At 49.2% G+C, this 15,004-nt stretch overlaps 1 protein-coding gene across 1 annotated transcript in view; it reads left to right on the top strand.

The window, feature by feature from the left end:
- Positions 1-13,187, top strand: part of KDM5B (lysine demethylase 5B) — a 56,824-nt gene extending 43,637 nt beyond the window's left edge. Inside the window, exons 19-27 of the mRNA XM_084220827.1 lie at positions 2-357; positions 1,460-1,598; positions 3,342-3,521; positions 4,377-4,535; positions 6,897-7,382; positions 9,235-9,346; positions 10,674-10,828; positions 11,470-11,796; positions 12,334-13,187. Of these exons, the coding sequence (XP_084076953.1) occupies positions 2-357; positions 1,460-1,598; positions 3,342-3,521; positions 4,377-4,535; positions 6,897-7,382; positions 9,235-9,346; positions 10,674-10,828; positions 11,470-11,796; positions 12,334-12,471 (2,052 nt within the window). The 3' untranslated portion in view covers positions 12,472-13,187. The remainder of the gene's footprint in view (position 1; positions 358-1,459; positions 1,599-3,341; positions 3,522-4,376; positions 4,536-6,896; positions 7,383-9,234; positions 9,347-10,673; positions 10,829-11,469; positions 11,797-12,333) is intronic.
- Positions 13,188-15,004: the final 1,817 nt, after the last annotated feature.

Below are 15,004 nucleotides of genomic sequence, written 5' to 3' on the forward strand. Positions count from 1 at the left end.
GGATCTCCTTGACCGTGTGGAAGCTTTCCAACAGCAAAGCCAGAAGCTCCTTTCTGAAGAGATGCCCAGCGCCGCGGAGCTGCAGGAGCTGCTGGACGTCAGCTTTGACTTCGACGTGGACCTGCCGCAGCTGCCGGAGCTGCGGGCGCGGCTGGAGCAGGCGCGCTGGCTGGAGGACGTGCAGCTGGCCTGCTCCGAGCACGGCTCCCTCACCCTGGATGACATGAGGCGCCTCATCGACTCCGGCGTGGGGCTCGTGCCCTACCCGGCCGTGGAGAAGGCCATGGCAAAGCTGCAGGAGCTCCTCACCGTGTCTGAGCACTGGGATGACAAAGCCAGGAACCTGATAAAGGCCAGGTAGAGCTAAATGTCGGTGTAGTTGCACATTGTAGTTCCATGAGTTTTTTCAGATGGAAGTGCCCTGGCTCCTGGAGGGGCTCCCCTTTGTTCATCCAGCTCCCAGCATGAAGGCAAAGTTTGTGCCAGCCAAAAGGGACGGGGCTGGAGGAGGGGGATGAGGGATGGAGCAGCTTCAGGTGTTGGGGTTGCCTTGCAGTGTTTGTGTTGCTCAACCATCTTGTGTAAATTCTCCTTGTGCCACAGGAAAGGGGTTTAAGATGCCTCTTCCTTCTTTTCCACCTTCTCCCCTCCCCAGTTTCGGGCTGGAGGACACGTGTTCAGATCAAGCTCAGATAGGTACCACCAGCAGGTAAAACTTCATAGTCCATAGGGGTCCATGTAGGACTATTTCTCACTAAGAGGGAGGAGATTTTTCCAGATTAATTGGTGCAGGGAAGAAGGAAATAAGCCAAATACATCCTTACTAAGAGAAATTTTCTTGCGGTTTTTGCCTTCTGATTTATAAAGTAAAACAGGGGAGAGTGCAGTGTACGTAAAATTAGGAATGTGGCACAAACTTATGTGCCAGGTTTCCTCCCTCAAGATTCCTTTATTTTTTAAATTTTGTCATACTTGAAATAATGGAACATATCTTACCCACTACTAACCACAGTGTTTTAAGACAACTTCATATAGCACATTAGTGATTAAGCTTTGGGTTCAACATTTGATAGGGAACTGTGTTGTGTTTTTACCTCTCTATAACCTCAGAATCAAACTGGGAAATACAGAAAAGCCCATTTCAGGGTTTTAACCTTCTGATGCAGAATCTCTCAGCTGGTACTGGTCTGGGGTTTGGTGGGTGTTTGTCATCCAAAACTTAATAAAAGTTACATCTTCTTTAAGTCCAAACATGAGAATATTTCTAGTAGGAGGCTAGAGTAAGAAAATTTTTAAACCTCCCCTGCTCTTGACACCCCAACTCTGCTGGGTGCAGCCAGTACTGAACATCATCAGTTACATCATCAGTTGGTGTGGCCCTGTGATTTTAACAACCCAGGTGAGTGGAAGAGCCCCCCTGTAAGCAGCATCTCCCATCTGGGCTGTTGTGCTCCCCCAGGCCCCGGCAGTCCCTGAGCAGCCTGGCAGCAGCAGTGAAGGAGCTGGAGGAGATCCCAGCCTACCTCCCGAATGGAGCAGCACTGAAGGATGCAGTGCAGAAGGCCAAGGACTGGCTGCAGGAGGTGGAGGCTCTGCAGGTACGTGAGCCTGGCTGCTGGGTAGGGACGGTGACCCTGCTCATGTCACCAGAGCCACCCCACACCCAGAGTGTGCTCCTGGGCTCTGGTGTCCCTCTGACTCTGAGCACCCAGTCCAGGACATTGTTTACCTCAGCCATGGAGCAGCTCCACCCACTGCCCTGATTATTGCTTCTGTTTCTGGTCTGTTTTCGTTCACCTTTGCAAATAACTGCCTGCAATAAAATCTATAAAACAGCTATTAGCAAAAATCTAAAGTTAAAAAGTTACTGCATTACAGAACTTCACCTTAGGGTCACTTTTTCTGAGTTGCTCAGTAACAACTCCCTGTTAATCACATTTTTTGTGTAGTACACTGAGATACACAGTGGTGATACAGAAGTAGTTCCTGGTTCAGCCTTGCAAAGTGCTCAAGCCAGGGGTCAGACTGCCCAGATCAGACCAGGGTAGCACTGGGATAGCCCTGATTTCCCATTTTGGTGTAAATTGCCAGATATTTTCATTTGTCCTCATTTTTTTTTCTATAAAGTGAGGTCTGATCTAACTTAGGGGTATTTTCAGGTCTGTCTGGCCTAAATTAGGCTTTCAATAAAAATTTATTTTGAGCTCTTATTTAAAACACTAATATTCTTGGATTTAAATATTTTTAAGGAATAAAATTCATGTAATACTAACTTTCATTTGAGGGCTGTCTTGAAAGAATTTGAGTGATTTTTTTTTTTTCCTTGGCATTTGCTAATCTCTTGGTCTGGACTCTGAAATTCTGCCTCCTGAATATGGAAAATTATTTCTGTCTGCGCCAAGAATTTCTGCTGTGGTTCTGCCTGTAGTCACTGAGACTTGCAGGAAGTTCTTGGCATCAGGACTTTGAAGTTGCTTGAGTCTCCAGTCCCACATCAACTGCCTGTTCTAAAAATGACCTCTGGAATGATTCTTGTGCTGCTTTACCTCTGGGTGTGTGGTGCCTGCATTGCCTGAGGGAATGGCCAGAGCTTGCTCCCAAGTGGCACACGGGATACTGGGGGTGGTTCTCACTCTTGGCCTGGCACAGCCTGGGTTAAACTTGCCCTCTGATGCTGGAGCTCCCTGCAGTACCTGAAAGGAGGCTGGAGCCAGGGGAATCAAGAGTTTCCTCCCAGGGAACAAGGGACAGGATGAGAGGAAACTGCCTCAAGTTGCACCTGGGGAGGTTCAGGTTGGATGTTGGGGAAAATTTCTTCACTGGAAGGAGTAATCAGGCCCTGGCACAGGCTGCCCAGGGTAGAGTCACCATCCCTGGAGGGATTTAAAAGGTATGTGGATGTGACACTTGGGGACAAGTGATGGCTTTGACAATGCTGGGTTAATTGCTGAAATTGATCTTTGAGATGTTTTCTCAATGATAATATAACTGTAATTTTACTATTTCAGAATTATTTTGATTTTCTACTGTGAATGCAGTGTGAGACTGGGAGACTGCTTATATTATTGGCAGTCTGATTTTGTTCTATTTTCTTTTTAAAGGGTCACTTGGCAAGTGTATTCTTGCTTCCCAGCCCCCAAATGTGATTTTATTTTTGTCTGATAGTTAATGACTAAGTGCACAAGCAGCATAAATGTTGGACTGATAGTGCAGGTCACGGAGCTGTCTGATCATTAATTAATTTTTACAAGCTGTGCCCTGAATTCCTTTAGTGACTGCTGTGACTTGGGCAGTGCTGTGTGCTGGGTGCATCCAGCATCTCCTCATTTCCCACCTGGCAGGCTGGGGGCCGTGTGCCCGTGCTGGACACGCTGGTGGAGCTCGTCACGAGGGGTCGGTCCCTCCCAGTGCACCTGGATCACCTGCCCAGGCTGGAGGCCCTGGTGGCTGAAGTGCAGGCGTGGAAGGAGTGTGCAGCAAACACGTTCCTGTGTGAGAACTCTCCATATTCCCTTCTGGAGGTGAGAGCCTGCATGGGGATCAGCTCAGCCATGCGTGGTGCAGGGACTCAGTGTGTGCCCAGGAGGGAGCAGTAAATATTAAGTATATTTGCAGAATTGCTTTAGGATTACACTAACTGTTTTAATAAGAACTCGTGTTAGTGACCTATAGCTCTAATAATAGTTTTAAACTTCTAAAATGCTTAAGATTTAGCGGTGTTTTCTCTATTCTTCTTAATCAGTGGCTAACAAGAGCAGGCAGTGCCAGTGTCTAACATTTTCTATATGAATATGGGAATACTGACAAATCTGTGGCACTGGATTAACTCCAGTACATCAGGCCAAGCTGCAGGTGAGCACATTCCTACCTGCTCCATCCTCCTCAGGTTCAGGTGTACCAGGATGAGGCTGGGGCTCTGTTTGCTGCCCCTCTGGAGCTGTGGCTGTGTCACACCTGCAGTCCATGAGCAATGTACACTCTGCCCAGCACTGAGGCCCTCTGAGCCCCCTCCTCTTGGGACAGACAGGAATGTAGGGCAGCCCCTGGAATCTCTGCTCTTTCCCAGGGTTTGCAGTTTCAGTCCCATGGAGGCTGTTCAGCATTTCGTCTCTCTCTCTCTCTCTCCCCCCGCCCCTGTCCCAGCAGTCTGTGTGAAACACAAGGGTTGTTTGGGTCTGGACATTTTACAAAACTGAATTTCCCAGCTCTCCTTACCTTCCAGATAACTTCATCCTAATCCCTCAAATCTTTGATGGAATAACTGCAGGAACTGTAGTTCTCACCAGTTGCCTGTGGCTGCATCCAGGCAGGAAGGTCTGTTAGGAACAGTGCAGGTGTAACACTGCTGCATGGGACACTGCTGTTCTGTCCCTCAGGTGTTGTGTCCCTGGTGTGACATCGGGATGCTCAGTCTGAAGAGGAAGCAGAAGAAGCTGAAGGAGCCAGTGCCCAGTGGCAAGAAGAAAAGCACTAAGCTGGAGACGCTGAGCGACCTGGAGCGGGCGCTCTCTGAAAGCAAGGACACTGCATCTGCGGTATGTGCTCAGATCTCTCCTACCTGCAATGTCTTCTGAGTTCCTTGAATCCTTGTTTCTGTTTGCCTCCTGTGCAGGAATGTGGCTTCCACCCTGTTTTTGCTGCTGTGTTCCTCTGCAGGATTTCTGGAACTGCACTTGGCTGTGTTTGTTTCAGACTTCCCAAAATTGCTTTCAGTTGAAACAACATGTGTTGCTTTGTGCATTAAGCAGCCTCACAGTTTGCTAGGCAGTGCCTGTAGCTGAGCAAAGCACAGAAAAACAAAAAATGGAGACCTGTTTTCCCCCACCGTACCTAAACCTTATTAAAAATGGGATGGGGTTTGGCCAGGTCTGATCCTTTCAAAGAACACAATAATCCAGCACCATTTATAATTAAAACAAACATTCTAAATAATTAAAGAAAACCTCATGCATTATGGAGTCACTGAAACACTGCTCTGAGCAGACCAGACTCAGTTGCTGGTGGGGAAGGGCTTCATTCCAGCAGACCTAGTGCAGAGCCTCTGCCAGGCAATGATGTCCTGTGGCTCATGAGATGCAGGAGGGGCTCATTGGGTAGGGCTTGAGTGTCATTTAATGTGGGACAATCAAGTTTTAACCTATGGCAACTACTTGAAGCTTGTACTTTCAGTGCTTTGGTGTTGGCCTCTCTTGTGTGACCCCCAGAGCTGGAGCAGTGTCCCTGTTGTGGCACTGTGGGACAGGCTGGGCCCTGGGGCACACTCAGCCCTCGGTGACACGGGCAACCCTGGCCAAGGAGGCCCAGGGCACTCCCAGGGGCTGCACCCAGGACAGGGAGGTCATTCAGTGTGGCAGGGTTTGCTTTTGACACACGAGGGGAACCAGAACCTTCCTCCCAACCCAGCTTAGCGCCTGTGTGCACATTGGAATGTGCTGTGCCCCAGTCCCATGTCTGCCCAGGATGGACACAGCTGGCCAATTTTTCCAGAGCTGATTTTAGTCCAGGAATTATGCTTGAAAGCTATGGTGTGAGAAATAACTACTTTGTATATATTTATAAACCCTCCTCAGTGTGTTTATATACATTATAAAATGCATAGAATTAATTAGTTGCAGCTGGTTTGCACAGCCTTTATGGAACTGAAATATATAGGAGCTGTCTTTATAGGAGCTGGTGCTAAGGATTCCTGAAAAACGGATCATGAACATCTGCAGAAAGGGTAAACAGCAATCCAGGGTACACCTGAACTTTGTCTGCTGTTCAAATCCCCAGAGCACGTTCATAGGTGAGGGCAAGGCCCTGAGCACTGGGCAGCATGTACAAAGTGAGGATGAGAGGTACATTTGCATTTGTGAAAGCTGCCCAGGAAGCTTTTCTGAGTATCCAGAGTCAGACAGTTGAGAGACGCATTCCAAGAGCAGTGTCTGCAATCCAAACTTGCACTTCTTCAGGATTTGAGCTGCTTGAAGGCAGACCGTGTTTTTGTATTACAAAACACAAAAGCTTGGTAGAGAGAAGGGGTTAGGAGTTATTTTTTTATGAAGGGTTAAGCTTTTTCTCTCAGGGCCTCACAAGAAAATGGAAGGGAATTGAAGTCACACCATGGCACATCCCCAGTGCTGCCCCTCCAATCCCATTTGCTGCCCCACTGCATATCCCCATCCTTCCTTCGTTCTAACATTTAAAGCCCTGGAGCCTGGTGTGTCTGTGGGGTGGCAGAGCAGGGGACACCCTGTTTGTAACAAGCAGTGCTCCCTTGGAGATGCCATCTGTGGGGGAACCAGTTGCTGGGGTACGGGTTGTCAGTTTCTCTGGGGCTGGACTGAAGGCTCTTGAGATGATAATTCATGTTCAGACTCAGGTGTTCATTATTTCTTATCAGTAAAACAGTCTCACTGCTGTGAGTTCAGCAGCTTTTCATTAGAAGGCACAAAATGGCCAACAATCTCTTGGTACAAGGTCTTTTAAGACTAAACTATCCAATTAAGAACTGACACCTGGATTATTTTCCCTTTTAACCCAATATCTGATCCCACAGAACCCCAATGGGGACTTTTCTGCCCAATTACAAAATGCCACCCAAACCCATGAAGAAGAAGGAAGAAGAATGAAGAAGAAACACAGGAGGACACCCTGTGCCCTCCATGTTGCTTCCATCCACAACACACTAAAAATCCCAAACCCTCAATTTCTCACCCAGTGATCCCCCTGCACTGCTCTCTAGAATCTATTTCACACTTTTGTGGATTCCAGTCTATCTTGAAGTCTGGGAAAGTTTCTCCATGAATGAGGGTCAAAGTCAGAGCTGCCCTGGGGTCAGGGCACCCCAGAGCAGACAGAGAAATATTCCCTGTGGTGCTCTGGGTTTGCACAGCCATCCTTTGCCTCCCTTTCAGATGGCCACGCTGGGAGAGGCGCGGCTGAGGGAGATGGAGGCGCTGCGCGCCCTGCGAGCGGCCAACGAGCTGAAGGTGCTGTCGAGCGAGGAGGACGCCGAGCTCAAGGTGTGTCTGTGCCAGAAGGAGCCGGCTGCTCCCATGATCCAGTGTGAGCTCTGCAGGGGCTTCTTCCACACGGGCTGCGTGCCCGCGGCCGGCGCCGCGCCGGGGCCGCGCGTGTGGCTGTGCCCGCAGTGCCGGCGCTCCGAGAAGCCGCCGCTGGAGAAGATCCTGCCGCTGCTGGCGTCCCTGCAGCGCATCCGCGTGCGGCTGCCCGAGGGGGACGCCCTGCGCTACATGATCGAGAGAACTGTGAACTGGCAGCACAGAGCACAACAAATGTTGTATTCAGGGAATCTAAAACGCATCCAGGACAAAGTCGGCTCAGGATTACTGTACAGCAGGTGGCAAGCCTCGGCAGGACAGCTGCCAGAGACAAACAAGGTGAGGCTGGGCCGGGGATGGGCCTCTGGCACTGGGAGCGCGGGGTCGCTGAGGACAGGGGGTGACGCTGCTCTGGGTTTGGGTCTGCTGTAGCTCCCTACAAATCCCCAAAGGCAGAGGGTTTGTTCCTGCTTTACACCTGGCAGGAGCTGGGTCCTGCTGTGCCCCTCAGCCAGGATGTGCGAGTGCCCCAGCAGCGGCTTTGTGTTCCTTTCTGCTGGAGTCCAGGAACAACTCCTCCCAAAGAGCCTGTTTTTCCCTCTCCTTTTCCAGCTCCTGTGTTCTTCTGTGACACCACAAATGACAGAGCTGCTGAGTTATTGTTTCTGGAGTGCTTGCTATTCAGTTGGTCTTTATATTCTGCTCCCGCAACTGTTCAAATAAGTGTTGAGAATTACTGACAGAGGCACAAACTGTCCTGTGCATTACCAGCCTGGTTCTCAGACAAAGTTGCTTTCAATTGAGTGTCTTCATCCTTTGCTGCCTTTCCTCCTTCTGCTAGACCTCCCAAGCTGAATATCCTAGTCATATTGCTGGGTTTAGCCACAGCAGCTGTTTCAGGTGGGGTAGTGAGGGAGTTTGTAATTTTTCAATTAAGATCTTCCAGCAAAAAGCACACATGAAGAAGGAAAGGAGGTAAAAAAATTTCCTGAGAATAAAAAATGCAGAAGAATAGCAGAAATCAAAGTTCTGTGCTGTATGAAGAGCACAAAACACCCCAAAATGGAATGTGCTCTTTTGGTTTTACATTTTGAAACACCTTAGTTTTGCTAGTCTAGTCCAACTACAGTTAGGCTGTGCTTCTGTTTTCACGTTCACTTATGTTAAAACACAAACCATGCCATACCTGACAGGGTGTTGCATCTGCTTCTCATTCACCCAGCTGTGCCAGTGGCTAGGGGACCAAATTTTTCAAACAGGCAAGTCAAGATATAGAAATTAAAATATCTTTAGGTATTTAAGAGAATTTTTTTTCTGGTCGTTTAGGTCTGAAAGTATCCTTTTGCTAGGTCAGCTAGTGTAGCTGAAAAGAACTGGCCAAGATTTTGGAAACAGAAGTTGATGTTTCGGCCAGAAATTGAAACAGTTTCATTTTATTTGCCTGGTGGTGTTAGCTCAGAGTGGAGCTGTGAGGTTCCTCCCACCCAGAGCAGTGTAACCATTTTTGAGGGGTCTGGACCTTAAGTCAGTAAAGCTTCCAAATCAGGGTGTTTCTGGCTGAGCTTGTCCAGGTCCTTGTGACTGCATTTCCCAAGTCAGAGGTCCCTGGGGAGTTCAGTGGAAGAGCCTCTGACCAGGTCCCTCTGCCTGGGTCCCTCAGTGTGCCTGAGCCAGGGACCCCTCCTGAACCAGGCCCCAGCAGGTGTGAGCTGAAATTTCACTCTCTGTGGATTTGAGGTGGTTTTCTGGTCAATCTGGTGTCTCAGCATGGCTGTCCTGTCCTGTCCCAGTTGTGTTCTCCCTGTCATCTGGGCTAATTCAGCACTCACTTCCACACAAGAAGCTCTTCAGCAATCTCTGGAGCTGGGCTGCTTTGATACTGGTCAAAGTGAGGAATGTGGGTGAGTTTGAAAAACTCTCTTGAGAGCAGCAGAGGGGATTGAGGAGAGCCTTATTCTGCAAGGGGCTCAGGCACCTGGGTTAGTGAGGCAGAGGGTGTTGTAGAAATTCCTGGTGAGATGCCCCTGGCGGTGTCAGGAGGTGCAGAGTTTGCTGTTGGTGTGTCCCTGCAGTCTTTTGGACCAGATACAAGATTTCAATAGCTGTAAGAGAAACAAGTGTTGATCCTATCAGAGTTATTCTGCATTTCAAACTCCATGTTTAGTGAAACTATCTGTGTTTTGTTTTCTAGGTGTCACAGACAATTGGGGCAATGTCATTCTCCATGCCTCATGACTGGGATAACAGAACCATGTATTTGCATTCTCCATTCTCTACAGGACAGCACTGCATCCCACTTCATGGTTTGTAACCTTCACTTTGGTTTGGGAGGTTTCCCCCTGCCCCTTCCTTTTTTCTCCCATGTTTGGTGAGGCAGAGAGGGTGTCCTGGTCCCCAGGAGGTGGCTGAGCAGGCCTGTGCATAGCCCTGCTGGTTGTTTCTCCATCTCCTCAGCAACTTTGGAGCTCAGTGTCCAGCTTTGGCAGAGGGGTGCATTGCTGAAGGATAGAAATTTCCCATGTGTGATGAAAAGGTGTGGTGCAATGGGATGAGGAATCAGGAGAGCTGTCCCCTTCCCACAAGAACAGCTCCTCCAGGCTGTGCCCCAGCCCAGTTGCAGAAGGGGGAAGGAAAGAGGAGGGGCCACTGGAAGTGGAGGAGGTGGCTGGGAACAGCAGAGTTGTGGTGCTGGCGGCCATGGGATATTGAATGCACAGGACACAAGTCCATGTGAGCTTTGCTGCAGCACAACTGTCCAGCTGTCAGGGGCTGGAGCTGCCCCAGCCCCCATGGGGCTGCTCTGCTCTGCTGGGGTCACTCAGCACAGCTCTGGACCATCCTCACCTCAGACTCAGTGGGTTGGACTAACAGACAAGCTGTGAATTGCATAATCTTTTGACAGTAACAGAAATTATTTATCATTTCTTCTCTCCTCATGCACAATTATCCAGAGACACAAGTCTAAACTTACCTTCCTGTCTGTGCAGCTCAGTCCCTACCTGTGTTAGAAAAGCCATATCAGAGGAATCTTACAGTTCACATCAAACAAGGCAGTTCTTTGTGTCACCAGGCTTATTTTTCACATCTGAGTTGTAGTGTATTATTAAGCTTTATTTATACAAAGATTTTGGCCTCCCCAGCCAGGACTGTTTCAGAGCCCTGCATGAGCTTTGGAGCTTTGAGCCAGTAGCAGCAGTGGGTAGTGACCATGGAGCAGGACCTTGTCATCAGGCTTATCCTCAGCCTTCCTTCTTCTCCTCTCATGGCTCCCTGTACAGGCCTCAGTCACTTTGTTCATGTTACCCATCCTTAGGTAGTGAGGGGATTGTCACACTCCTGCAGCTCCTGAAGCAGGAGGATTTGCCAGGAATGATGGCAATGCCTTATCCTTGAACCAACAGGGAATGGGAGCATGGCAGGGTTCTGAGCCACACTGCAGGAGCTTTGTCTTTCCTTTTAACCCTGCTGTTAAAAATGAGCAGTCAAGAGGGAGCAGATAAGAACTAACTCATGCAGTTGCAGATTTAAAGTCTTTCACCATTTTTTGTTGTGATACCAGAGATTTTTCATTGTCTGTGCAGTTGTTGTCACTGAAGAATTCCTGCTGTGTCTCCTTGTGTTTCACACTAGTGGTTAGCACCGAGCTGGACGAGCTGATGATGGAAGCCCAGCTGCTGCAGGTTTCTCTGCCCGAGATCCAGGAGCTCTACCAGGCCCTGTTCACAAAGCAGAGCCCAGCCCTGCAGCCAGAGCAGAGGTCACCCAGCACAGCCACAGGTGACAAGGCAAGTGTCCAACAGCAGCACTGAGCTGGGGAAGGGCTCTGCCTCAGTCCTTGGGCTTCACTGGGCTTTGTGAGTGTGGCTGCACTTCCATGAAAATACATTTTCCTTGTGCAAAAGGAGTCAAGAAGTCAGTATAATAAATTAGTTACAAAATACTGAATACAATTTGTGACCTAATACATTTTTGAAATTTAGGTATGTGTTTATGGTCAGTCTGTACTTTACATACATCTGTCCTGATTTCATAGAATTGCAGAATTCCAGACTGGCTTGGGTTGGAAGGGACCTTAAAGCTCATTTTGTTCCACCCCTTGCCAAGGACAGGAGTGCCTTCCACTAGATCAGATTGTTCCAAGTCCCATCCTGGCCTTGAACACTTGACTCTTGTCCTATGTTGAGGCTTTCCAAGGGAGCTGCTGTGGAAGCTGTGGGCAGGAAATAAGGATGGTTTTCTCTCTGAGTTCTGTCCCTGGTGCCTGACCCTGCCCTTGGCTCCTCTTACACATCTCATGCTACTGAAAATGCAGCACTGTCAAACACTGTACTTGTACTTAAAGCTGTTCCTAAAATCAGGGTATGAAATAACAGGATAATGGGTGTTAGCTGCAGACTTCCAACCTTGCCAAATGTCTTTCCCATAGAACGAGTGTTGCCGAGGGAAGAAGGATGGGATTAGTTACATGGAGAGAAAACTGAAGCGGCGTTTCGAGAGAGAGACCTTCTGTGGTGAGAAGAGAGCGAGAGTAAAAAAGATGAGAACACCCAAAAAGAAGAAACTGAAACTGAGTCACTCAAAGGATCTGTGCAGTAACAAACTGGAGCGAGAGCGGGAGCGGCTCCTGGAGCTGCAGCGTTCCAGCGACAGCCACTTGCTGCCCTCAGACACGTCCTTCTCGGAGCAGGAGGACTCTGAGGATGAGGATGCCATCTGCCCAGCTGTGAACTGCCTCCAGCCCGAGGGGGATGAGGTCAGGAGGGGCTGACCCACCATGGTGTTCCCAGTGCTGGGGTCTGGGGCAGGGAGTTGCCCCGGGACTGTTTGGCTGCAGGAAAGCTGTTCATGAGGGGGGTGAGAGGCCCTGGCTGACCCGGTGTCTGTGCAGCTGGGATGGGCATGACCAGCCCCACCTGCCCTGGGGCAGCCATGTGGCATCAGAACATCTGCACACCATGGGAGGGGGCAGGTGGGGCCATGCAGACACTGTGTCCTGGCTGCTCTTGGGACCCAGGTGTGGATGGGCTCTGTCACAGGGCAGTGCCTGGGGCTCTGCTCAGGCCCATTCACACTGGAAATGGAGAAGAGGGATGTTGAGTCTCTGCTAGGTGGGGAGATAAGGGAGAGTGTGCCCTGCCCAGAGCCCAGGAGCGCAGGGAGCACAGTGAATATCCAGCACCAGCCAGCTGTGGATCAGACATTTCTCATAGACCAGGAGCCCCAGGATGACCCAGGAGTGTGGGGCACTTTGCCTGGCCCTGCTCTGACCCCTGTGTCTGCTCTTCACCAGGTCGACTGGGTCCAGTGCGACGGCAGCTGCAACCAGTGGTTCCACCAGGTGTGTGTGGGCATCTCCCCCGAGATGGCCGAGAAGGAGGATTACATCTGCGCCAGCTGCGCCGGCAAGGACGCCCAGGGCCGCAAGTGAAACCCCCAGAAACCCTTCAGGACTGGAGTAAAGAAGGTTCCCAGTTTTCCAGTTAAGCCACAGGGGCTGGTTTAAGAACCAGATTGCAAATGGTGCTACTTCTATCCTTATGGGATCATTTTCCAGAACTCAGAACAATTTTTGACACTTTTGTATTTTCCCTTGATCTGTTTGTGGTTGTTGAGGTTTGAGATGCTGACTGTTTGCAGGGGTTTCCACCGATTGGGAAGGCATTTGACAAATGCACCTTTATTGTACAGCATTCAGTTACCTCTGGGATTTACCGACGTATTTAATTCAGCTTGGTTTGGGTGCAAAAACAAACAAACAAAAAAACCCCTGCACCATGAATTTTCCAATAATCCTCTTTTGAGGAAATCCCTGTTTACTCTGTTAACTCTTTGGAGACTTTAGTTTTTTTCCACTTCGTTTTTCGTAGACTAGGTTTATTTATCTGAGCAATAACTTCTATGTCTGGTTTCAGTGACTGGAATGACAACTGAACAGCGTGTTGCTTCTAGCATTGGTTGATGTACAGACAGCAAATGTTAGATCCTAGTGTCACTGAGGGCCCTGTGATGTAGAAGACAGGAAAAAAAAAATCTGTAAAGTAATTGCCACAGCTGTATTTTGGCTTTCTCCTTTTTTGGGTAGCTTGTATCAAATGTTGCAGTTTATATTGTGGAATAAACCCCTGGTTATGTTATAAAATTAAATGTTGGTGTTTTTAGAGAGTTTGAAATGCAGTTTTATTTCCCTCTGAATCCACACTACATCGCTGGGTTCTCTTAGCCAAGAAATAATCACCTTCCAAAGAAGCAATGCAGAAGCTGTGGTGATTCTTGTCAGTTCAGGTTTGGAAGAAGGAGGGAGGTCAAAATGTTACACCAAAAAGAAAAAAAAAAAAAAAAAAGGTTTTCCAAGATTTTTGCAAAGCTTTTCCAAAGCTGAAATTATTTGCAGGTTGAATGTGTGAAGAATTGAAGGTACAATTTGGGACTTGTCAGGGGCAGGAATGGAGGGTTCACACAGGAAGCAAAGGTGTGGGGCAGCTTCTCCTGCCAGCCCTGCCCAGCTGCAACAAAGCAGAGCCCTTCCCTCACTGCCCAGGCTGGTGGCCACAGCAGGCTCTGCTCTGCTCTGCTCTGCTCTGCTCTGCTCTGCTCTGCTCTGGGTGGATCCCTGCAGCTGCTCCCACCTGCATTTAGCCCAGAAGCCTGAGGAAAAGGAGATTTATGGTTCTCCCCAAGGCTGTTTGGGGCCTGTAGCTGGGCCACTGCAGGTGTTGCTGCCAGAGGAGCCTGGGGCTCTGAGCAGCTCAGCTTTGGGTGTTCAGGCCCACAGGGCACTTCCCACACAGGGCTGCCCCCAAAATCCCTTGGAGAGCAGCCATGCTGCAGGACACAGCTGGAAGGGGCCTGCTGGCAGGGATGTGTCTCCAAGGGCTGCCAGAGCTGGAACTGCTGGAGCCCAGGGAGACAGGAGGGCTGGAGATCTTTGTCCCAGAGCACTCTCCAGGACAGCTTCTCTTCAGCAGAACCGTGGTGGGCTTGGTGTTCCCTCCACTCATCAGCAGGAGGAATTTGCTGGTAAGTTTTTTCCCTGCTGGTTTTACCTCTTTCCCCATGGGCAGAAGTGCACAGAGTCACGGGGGTAGGGCAGAGCCTGATGGTGACAGGGAGGGTCTGTGGGTGGGATCAGAACTAGGCAGGAATTTGGTGCCACAGGGGTTTGGTTGGGTTTCTTTTTAAAAACATTAATTTTTTGACTATTAAAAGAATCTTCAGCCTGGCTCAAGTGATCTGTCTGAAAGTGCTGGGGTGAGGGAGAGCCTTGAGCCTGTGTACAGGAGTTTGTCTGTGCTTCCATGATATAACTGGTGCTTTTTATTAAGTACCAAAAGGATGAGAAATGGGTTTTTTTTCCTCTTTTTGCTTGGAAGAATCTTTGTGCAATGCTGGGGAAAAACACTGCTCTGTAGTAACTTCCTTTCAGAGAGGACAGACAGACAAACTGGAGCTGGAAATGGAGCTGGCACAGTGTCTGATGCAACTGAATCATTACAGATGTTTCTCTGTGTCCCCTTTATTTTTTTCCATTGAAGAAATGGCTGTTTATCAAAAAGTGCCAGAGGAAATGGGATGCAGTTAAGTTCAGCTTGGTGATTCCATACAGGACAAACCATTGACAGTTCGAGGGCTTGGGAGGTCGGAGGAGACTTCTGGAGTCCCAACAGCAGCATTTATTATCAGGATTATTGACTGAGTAGAATTGGAGTGCAACTTTTTGGAAATGACCACATTGTTGCTTGCAATTTTTCAAGAAATGGAGCCCCCAGTCCATGGGTGGCCTGTGCTGCAGCCCAGGACTGCTGAAGGATTGGTGTCTTATTTCCTGCTGGAGCTCTGGCCCCTGGACAGTGCCTGGAGGCTGGAAGAGGTGACAGTGCCTGCCATGCCACAGACCTTGCCCTTGGGTTTCTTCCCCATGTGGATGCTCAGACTTGATGAAATTGGGGTTTTACTTCTGTTAA

The sequence above is a fragment of the Fringilla coelebs genome (genome assembly GCF_963513975.1).
Source record: "Fringilla coelebs genome assembly, chromosome: 23".
In the NCBI taxonomy this organism is placed as follows: Eukaryota; Metazoa; Chordata; class Aves; order Passeriformes; family Fringillidae; genus Fringilla; species Fringilla coelebs.